Here is a 10000-nt window from a genome sequence, read left to right as displayed (position 1 = left end):
AATGTATTAATTATCATGACATTTTTTAGCTACCCCAGCCTGGTACTTGGGGCCCGTATGTAGCAGCTGGTTAGAAGCACGTCCCTCACAGCTGTCAGACGCTGAACGTCCTTATGGGAACAAAATCAACGCTTTGCTCTGTGGTTGGTGTGTGTGTGCGGGCACAGGTGTATGTGCTTGGCCCTCTTTAATTCAACGGATAACTGTTATCTGACCACGTCTATGTTATGTTAGAGCAGTGTGAACACGTCTATGTTATGTTAGAGCAGTGTGAACACGTCTATGTTATGTTAGAGCAGTGTGAACACGTCTATGTTATGTTATGTTAGTGTGAACACGTCTATGTTATGTTATGTTAGTGTGAACACGTCTATGTTATGTTATGTTAGTGTGAACACGTCTATGTTATGTTATGTTAGTGTGAACACGTCTATGTTATGTTAGAGCAGTGTGAACACGTCTATGTTATGTTAGTGTGAACACGTCTATGTTATGTTAGTGTGAACACGTCTATGTTATGTTATGTTAGTGTGAACACGTCTATGTTATGTTAGAGCAGTGTGAACACGTCTATGTTATGTTAGTGTGAACACGTCTATGTTATGTTAGTGTGAACACGTCTATGTTATGTTAGAGCAGTGTGAGCACGTCTATGTAATGTTAGAGCAGTGTGAGCACGTCTATGTAATGTTAGAGCAGTGTGAACACGTCTATGTTATGTTAGAGCAGTGTGAACACGTCTATGTTATGTTAGAGCAGTGTGAGCACGTCTATGTTATGTTAGAGCAGTGTGAACACGTCTATGTTATGTTAGAGCAGTGTGAGCACGTCTATGTAATGTTAGAGCAGTGGAGCAAGATGACATGGCAGACATATATGAAAAGTCTTGGTAGTAGGTTTGCATAATAAACATATTTGTGCTCAATTCACTTGTCGGTACGCCCATTAAACTAAAACAAAGGTGAAGATGTGTATACCTGTGTGCGATACGTTTGTGTGAACAAACATACCTTGCCGGCCATGAACTGTCCGAAGCCCGGGGGGAAGGTTAGGGTGGACACCAGCAGAGTGACCAGGGCGGGGTACAGCAGGCGCCTGGGAAGGGACAGGTCAGAGGTCAGGGGTCAGAGGTCAGGGGTCAGGGGCCAGGGGCCAGGGGTCACACATTGTGAAGACCCCTGCAGGGGTTCACGTTCATTAGATTAGCGATACACTTCTTTACGTGTCTTCTTTCAGTTTCTTATGGCTGCTTTTACGAGACAGAGTCGAGGAGGCTGCTCACGTTGTGTAGGTAGCAGCTGTGTTCTGTCTATCTTTTTACATTTTATCATCCAACTCTTCATTTTGATGAGTTAAAAGATGCCATCGAAAATAACAAAACCAAAACTAGAAAAAACAGAATGAAAAATGTATGAAACGAGCCTTTAACAATTACTTCAGGAGAACTTTTTGTACAAGGCGTAGCTCCCTGGTTGGTGGAACAGAGGCTCTTCAGCAGATCCACCCATATGGATTTTTATTATTTTTCATCAGCCTTAGCCGATGACCGATACGCCGATACCAACTTTTTGAGCCGATATTTGAAGCCGATACTGCTTTTGCTCCCACATTTATTGAACTGTCTGTAAGTCTGGAAAAAATATAAAAAAATATATATAAAATAAAAAATCTGCGAAAGAAATCGGCCAATGCCGATACACGTTAGAAACACAAACATTGGCCGATATATCGGTCGATCACTACTCTTCAGAGCCGGTGTGATTGATGCTTCCTTCATATGTGGCTTTGGAACAACGGGACAATACTAAAGAACCCATTGGAGGAATCTACACACCGCTCTGGTACAGACCGGGCCTGTGGCATGTGCGTGTGCGTGTGCTTGCGTTCGTGCGTGTGTGCGTGCGTACGTGCGTGTGCGTGTGTGCGTGCGTGTGCGTGCATGCATATGTGTGTGTGCGTCTGTGTGTGTGTGTGTGTGCATGCGTGTGTGTGCGTGCGTGCGTGCGTGTCTGTGTGTGCAAGAGAAAGCTAGATACCTGACCTTTGACCCAAAACACATAGATATCTTTATATATCTTTGATATATTTGAACTGAAACGGTGAGCATGTACTCCCCCCCTACACTCCTCTCAGCTGTGTAGCGACAGCGTCATACGTACTTCTTCATGAGGAACTTGTTGATAGCCTTCTGCTTCCTGATGAACTGCACGATGAGTCGGTTCAGGTAGACAAAGAGAGCCCCGCCAAAACCACTGGCGATGCTGCACACAAACACACCCATACAGAGGAGTGGAAGGGCTTAGTCCAAATAGAGAGCGAGAGAGAGAGAGAGAGAGAGAGAGACAGAGAGACTGGACTCACTTTTTCACAATAATTGCACTATTGCACATGTCCTCTATATTGTCAATACTGTGTATGTATGTCTTTAATTTATCTGTTTAAAGGAGATACTGGACCTTTTTTAGTATGCCACATTATACTTTTTTATATTGAATATTTAATAGTGTAATATCTGATATGTATATATATATTTGTAATGAACGTTTTATATTTTGACATCTGTATCGTTAACTGCTTTGGCAATGTACATTTTTGTTTCTCATGCCAATAAAGCAAAAAAAAAAAAAAGCGGTAGCATTTGAAATCGGTTTAAAGAGAGACAATTAGAGCACAGACACACGGTTTACACCAGGAAGAGAGACGGGTGGAGGCAGAAGGGTCATACGGACGAGGAGAAAGAGACAGATGATAAGACTAGGGATCAGGACAGGAGTCAGACTACAGACACCAGGACTGGAGAGAGAGGGGAGGATGGGGAGAGAACTAATGAGAGAGGCAGGGGAGGATGGGGAGAGAACTAATGAGAGAGGCAGGGGAGGCAGGAGACTCACAAAGGAAAACCACACGTTTATTTAGAGGGAGAGGGAGATATATGAAAAAAGAGAATTAGGTGTAAGGCAGATAAAAGAAAAAGGGGCGGGGTGTGTAGTCAACCAGCTCAGTATCCAACGGCCTTGTTCACTGTCTAACACCTCTGATTATCACACGGCTCTTCTCTGTGGAACGCTCCGTTCACTTGCATGGGCCTTCCCAACTTCCGGCGGTCAATTATTTTTCAATAATGACCGTTGCTAAGCATATAATGACCGCTGTCAAGGAAAGTGGCTCTGATTCACGTCTCTCGTATCACTGCGCGAGTAGTCCTGAAACTTATCAACCCCAGCGGATTCGGTTGCTAAGCGACATCAACGTCTTTGGGGGACTATTTCTCTGCTGATCAACACTACGAATGCTGGTATCAAAAAAATTGTAAAAAGACACACCGTGTGAAGTTATTTTTCGTTTCGGCAAGTAGCCGTGTAATAAGTGGGATAATGTATAGAACGTCGTCGTTATCGTCATTATCTAAAATAAGCCCCTTCAGGGGGCGAAGCAAGACACCTCGGCTTGGCGTCGGTGTCCGGGTCGCCCTGTCTGGGCTTATTCCCCAATAAGGACCGGCGTTCTGTACACTATCCCTTACATAAAGAACACACACTGAGTGGGGAGGGTTTGGTGTTCTTGTGTTAGAGTGTGTTGGCCTCCACAGTGAGGGTAATTGCCAACGCCTTAAGGTGTACAACGGGACAGCGTGAGGAACTTAAATTCCTAAATGTGTGCCCTTGCTGAATCTGTCTCTCTCTCCCTCTCCCTCACCGTCTCTCCAAACCCTCCAATAACATTGGGTTCCCACAGATACCTAACAACAGCCCACTGTGAAGATGACTAAGAAATATCAAAGGAGGAGAAGAAAGGGGGAGCGGGAGAGAGAGACACACAGTGAGAGAGGAAACACTCTTTTTCAGTTCCCAGTGAAGCCATGGAACCAGGCGGAGGGCTGGGCTGGGAGGAGGCCCGCTGGAGGCCCCCTCCTGGCCGTCACTAAATGATCCATGTTGGGTTGACTCAGCCAGCCGTCCTTCTCAGGCTCCTCCACCTCACGCCTCCACTAACTGTGTCTCCTGACACCTATTGCCCAACAACAGGCCCTGAGGGCATGTATTCAACGACCCCATGCTAATCGCCACGTGAGAGCAGCTCATATCTCACTGCGAGCACACCAGCTGCTCACCCGATGACCGCGAAGGCAGGCAGCTCCTGGAGGTCGAACGGGAAGTCTAGACGGAAGCGGGTTTTGAAAAGGGCTGTAATGGTCTCTGGAAAGAAAGAAGTAAACAGAGTGAGTGGACAGCGTTGTCAGAGCAACCAGCTTCTCAACGTCGGCGCCTGGTCTCTTTACCAACTGTGGCCCCAAACAAACAAATCAAGTTGAGCCAGGATCAAAGTTTCCATGCTGTGTTGCGGCGCCACACCGAGAGGCTGCGGTGAGGAGGGGCTCTCGGCTGACGGCCCTCCAGTAGGGGGACTCACCTTCGTCTCTGTTCCACACGGCCAGCACCCGGAAGATGAAGGCACTGAAGGTGGCGGCGAAGAAGCCTCTCCAATAGTTCCTCACCGCAAAGAAGGTGGAGGTGACCTCGATGCTGAACAGCACCCCTGCAGGGCCCAGGACACACAGAGACAGGCGGTCAGAGGGCTGATCCATCTGTCACCCCGACACCACGACCACACCGATGAGAGGGCTGATCCATCTGTCACCCCAACACCACGACCACACCGATGAGAGGGCTGATCCATCTGTCACCCCAACACCACGACCACACAGATGAGAGGGCCCAGCCTCCATCAGTCACCATGAAACACACCAATGCTGTGTAAACATCAACAACAGGAGGGGACAGGAGGGGAGAGGAGGGGAGAGGAGAGGAGGGGAGATGAGGGGACAGGAGGGGAGAGGAGAGGAGGGAAGGATAGGAGAGTAGGGGACAGGAGGGGAGGGTAGGATAGGAGAGGAGGGGACAGGAGGGGAGAGGAGGAGAGAGGAGGGGAGAGGAGGGGAGGAAAGAGGAGGGGACAGGAGGATAGGAGAGGAGGGGACAGGAGGGGAGAGGAGGAGAGAGGAGGGGAGAGGAGGGGAGGAAAGAGGAGGGGACAGGAGGATAGGAGAGGATGGGACAGGACGGGAGAGGAGAGGAGAGGAGAGGAGGGGAGAGCAGAGGAGGGGAGAGCAGAGGAGGGGAGAGGATAGAAGGGGAGGATAGGAGAGGAGGGGAGGATAGGAGAGGAGGGGACAGGAGGGGATAGGAGGAGAGAGGAGAGGAGGGGAGGATAGGAAAGGAGGGGATAGGAGGCCTCAGAACAGCCCTCACCTCCTATAGGGGCAGCAAAGCAGCAGCCCACCCCCACCGCACAGGCCGCTGCCAGCATCTCGATGTTCCTCGACTCGTTCTGGAACACACACACACACACACACACACACACACACACACGAAGATTGGAGCTTCAAATAGACAGCAGCAACTTAAAAGCCATTTTTCCTAACTCGACAGCAGAAACAGAGAGCATGCTGAGAAAGAGAGGGGCAGATCTTACCTTCGTCCCTAACAGACTGGGCTCCTTTAAGCAGCATTGAGGCAAACAATACCATTTAGCAAACAACTTGTTTATACATTTATTAAAGTGAACAAATATTCAAAATAAAACTACATTTGACACTACGTGATCGAGCCTTCTTCACATTAGCACTGTAGGACCAGCATGTCCAACCGGGTCTGGCTGGGAGCCCACAGGCGACCCACACACATTAGCATGCTGAGTGGAGAGCAGCTGGGACACTGCATACACATCAGACCTCCTACACACATGCACACACTCTCTGTGCAAGTACTCTACACTCCCACAAGTATGTACGCGCATCAGGCCACTTCACCATCCGCTCTCACATGCACCCTACGAGCACCTGCAGAGAGCGCGTGGCAGAGGGAGATAGGGGAGGGGCAGGGGAGGAGGGAGGCTGAGAGAGAGTTTAGAGGCAGGATGGAGGAGGGAGGCTGAGAGAGAGTTTATATACTCTCATGTGACCACAGTGACCCTTGACTAGCTGTATCCCCGTGTAGCTCCCCCTACCGGCACGATAGTTACAGTGCACTCCCACTAGCTGTAACCCAGTCTAGCTCCCCCTACCTGTGCAATAGCCTCATTACACCCAAGAACATCCCAGTGAGAGTGACAACTAGACCATATCGATCACACGTTCTGTTTGCTAATCATAGTAATTCATTTAACTTAATTCCAATCAGTTCCTCTTCCTGTATTATAACTCACCCATCAACTACCATCCCTCCAGTTCCCAGCTCTGCTGAGCCATTAGATAGCAACTCAGTCCCTGAGCCTCCTATGGTCAACAATCTACAGCATCTTTCTACTCCTGAAGATTTTAGAAATAGACATGGACTTGGTTTCTTACACTTTAATGCCAGGAGCCTTGTTCCTAAAATGGATATATTAAAAATTTGGTTTTTGACTGCCAAACCTGATATAGTAATTATCTCTGAATCCTGGCTTAAACCAGCTGTTCCTGACAATGTTATTTATATCACCGGTTACAATATTTTCCGAACTGACCGAAAAGGCAGGGCTGGTGGTGTTCTCATGTACGTTTCTGAGCATTTACAGGGATCTTTGCTACATTCCATATCGATCCCTAGACAGCTTGAATTTCTGGCAGTAGAAATATTAGTGGCTAAATCACCTATCACTGTAATTGGTTGTTACCGACCACCCTCAGCGTCCACTGATTGTATCTCCAACCTATCTGATCTCCTTTCCAAATATTTGTCCCATGAGTTGATCCTAATGGGTGATTTGAATTTAGACTGGCCGAGTGAGAAATCTTCAAATTTAAAGCAGTCCTGTGACTCATTAAATCTCACTCAGCTTATTGACACTCCCACTAGAATTAACCCAGTTAATCCCGATAAAGGCACTCTTATTGATATCATTCTGACTAATGTGCCCCATAAATATATGTCTACAGGTGTTTTTCCAAATGACATCAGCGATCACTGCTGCATTGCATGTGTCAGAAATACCAAATTACCAAAAACAAAGAGTAAAATCATCATCAAGCGCTCTTTTAAGCACTTCTCTGAGCAAGCTTTCCTCCACGATTTAGTCTTGGTGAACTGGCAACAGTTATTATTAATTCCTTCAGTTGACGATGCTGTGACCTTTTTCCACCATAATTTAATCTCAGTTATTAACAAACATGCCCCTCTCAAAAAACATAGAATAAAAGATAGGCATAATCCTTGGTTCACCAGAGAGTTGGCAGAACTGCTCCTTGAGCGAGATAAGCAATGGTCCCTAGCTAGAAAGAACAACTCTATACAAGATTGGCAACGATTTCGTGAAATTAGAAATAAATGCACTGCCCTTATTAGAAAATGTAAAGCCAGCTATTACCTGTCTTTAACCACAGACACCTTAAACGACCATTCTAAGTTTTGGAAAACCATCAAGGGGCTACAAAATAAGACAGCAGCTAGCTTCCCACAAAAATTAAAGCTAAACAATACTTTCACTAGCGATAAAAATGAAATGTCCAATCTATTTAATGATCACTTTAAAAATGCTGGCCATATCTTTGATTCTTCTCAGTTTATTCATAGTGCATTTGCTCCTTCTGAATCTGTAGAATCAGTGGATGTGCCCGTCTCAAACTCTGGCTTTCACCTTACCCCTTTCTCAGCATCTGAAGTCCTGCATGCTTTACAAACGTTAGATCTTAAGAAATCTGCAGGGCCAGATGGTCTTGATCCATCTCTTCTCAAATCAGCAGCCCCAATCATAGCAAAAACTGTAACTTATATTTTTAATTTATCCATCTCCACGCAGGCATTTCCAGTTTTATGGAAGCAAGCTTTTGTCATGCCCTTGCTGAAATCAGGTGATTCCTCAGATTTAAATAATTATAGACCCATTTCTAATCTCTCAACCCTTGCAAAATTATTCGAGTCCTTGGTGTCCACCCAACTCCATCAGCTACTGGAGTCCAATAACATACTCAACCCTTCACAGTCTGGGTTCAGACCAGGACATAGTACAATCACTGCCACTCTTAAAGTCCTGGATGAAATACAATCAGCCCTTGATAGCAAGAAAGTCTGCTTAGCCTTGTTTATCGATCTTAGAAAGGCTTTTGATACTGTTGATCACGGTTATCTTCTGAAAATTATCCAAAATATCGGATTTAGTAATAACATGGTAATGTGGTTTAAAAGCTACCTAGCAGAACGTGTCCAGTCTGTCCGTCTTGGTACAGTAATATCCGACCCCATCACTCTGGATAAGGGGGTCCCGCAAGGGTCAGTTTTAGGGCCATTACTCTTTTTACTTTATGTTAACAATATCTGCGATCAGTTGAAATTCTCTTCTTATCATATGTATGCTGATGACACTGTTCTTTACACCTCTGCCTCCTCTTTAGAAGCAGCATTTGCCAACCTGCAAGCTGATTTTACTTCCTTGCAGCATTCTCTCTATCATGCGAAGTTAGTCCTCAATGCCAGTAAAACCAAAATTATGTTCTTCCATCACAACTCCACAGTCACCATGCCCCCATTTATGGCACTGGATGGTACCATCACAGAGGTAGTTGACACATATAAATATCTTGGCATCTGGCTTGACAAGGACTTAAATTTCAAGCATCATATCTCCTACTTGTCAAAAAAACTGAAATTCATTGTGAGTTTTCTGTACAGATTTAAATCTTGCTTTTCTGTCACTGCCCGCAAGCGTCTAGTTAATAGCTTATTTTTATCACAGCTTGACTATGGCGATACTATCTATAGGATTGCTTGTCCGACCACCCTAGCAAAACTGGATCCCACTTACCATGCTGCTCTGAGATACATAACAGGCTCAGCCTTCAGAACCCACCATTGCACTTTATACACACTTACAGGATTTTCTTCCCTTAATACTCGAAGGGTACTGCACTGGTACACCTTAATTTACAAAGCTATTTTAGGCAAGCTGCCGCATTACATCTGCTCTAAGTTTATTGCTGTCCAGTTGCCACACAATCTTAGAGCCAACAGTTGGCTGCGATTTAAGGTCCCCCATATGAGGACCGTGTTAGGGATGAAGACCCTCTCCCATTTTGGGCCATGGTCGTGGAATGACCTACAAACCAGGCTGAGATTGGGCTCTCTCATCCCTCTTTCTTGCTTCAAATGCTCAATCTCAGAACTTTTAGTCACCAGCTGCACCTGTGACAATTAACTTAATTCTGTAATTGTGCTGCTTGTTTTTGATGTCAAATGTCTCTTGTTACCTTGATCGTGTTGTGTATGTTTGCTTGTACCTGTTTCCTCAGGACATCCTCGAAAAAGAGATTTTAATCTCAATGGATCTTTCCTGAATAAATAAAGGTTAATAAATATAATAGAATAGTTAAGTCTAACTATGCCACCACCTGCCCCCTTGACCTTATCCCTTCCTCACACCACCAGGCCGTCTCGAATGACATCCTGCCATTTCTCACCGCCCTTATCAACTCCTCCTTCACTTCAGGCATTGTTCCAGCGTCTTTCAAGACTGCCAGAATAAAGCCTCTCCTCAAAAACCAACCCTTGACACCACCGACATCCAGAACTACAGACCGGTATCTCTTCTTTCATTCCTCTCTAAAAGAACGTGCCATCTCTAACCTAAACTGTCCTCCTATCTCTCACATAACAACTTGCTTGACCCTCACCAGTCGGGCTTCAAGAAGGCACACTCCACTGAGACGGCTCTCCTGGCGGTGACTGAGTCCCTCCGTGCTGCCAGAGCCTCGTCCCTCTCATCGGTTCTCATTCTCCTCGACCAGCTTTTGACACGGTGAACCACCAGATTCTTCTCGCCACTCTTGCCGAACTTGGCATTGTTGAATCGGCCCTATCCTGGTTCACATCCTACCTGACGAATCGCACCAATCAGGTCACATGGAATGGCTCCTTGTCCAAACCATGAACGCTTGACACTGGTGTCCCTCAAGGCTCTGTACTGGGGTCCCTTCTGTTCTCCCTCTATACCAGATCTCTGGGCTCTGTAATTACATCACACTGCTATT

General features: G+C 46.1%; 1 protein-coding gene across 1 annotated transcript in view; it reads right to left on the bottom strand.

Annotated features, from left to right (window-relative positions):
* LOC311342350 (chloride channel protein 2-like) overlaps nt 1–10000 on the bottom strand; it is a gene marked incomplete at its 3' end in the record, with an annotated part of 103820 nt that overhangs the window by 31177 nt on the left and 62643 nt on the right. The window contains 5 exon segments of the mRNA XM_084467198.1: nt 1011–1095; nt 2160–2261; nt 4112–4196; nt 4411–4536; nt 5250–5328. Coding sequence (XP_084323324.1) covers nt 1011–1095; nt 2160–2261; nt 4112–4196; nt 4411–4536; nt 5250–5328 — 477 coding nt within the window.

The sequence above is a fragment of the Micromesistius poutassou genome (genome assembly GCF_964030765.1).
Source record: "Micromesistius poutassou genome assembly, chromosome: 4".
Taxonomy (NCBI): domain Eukaryota; kingdom Metazoa; phylum Chordata; class Actinopteri; order Gadiformes; family Gadidae; genus Micromesistius; species Micromesistius poutassou.
This window is presented reverse-complemented; position numbering and strand designations above follow the sequence as displayed.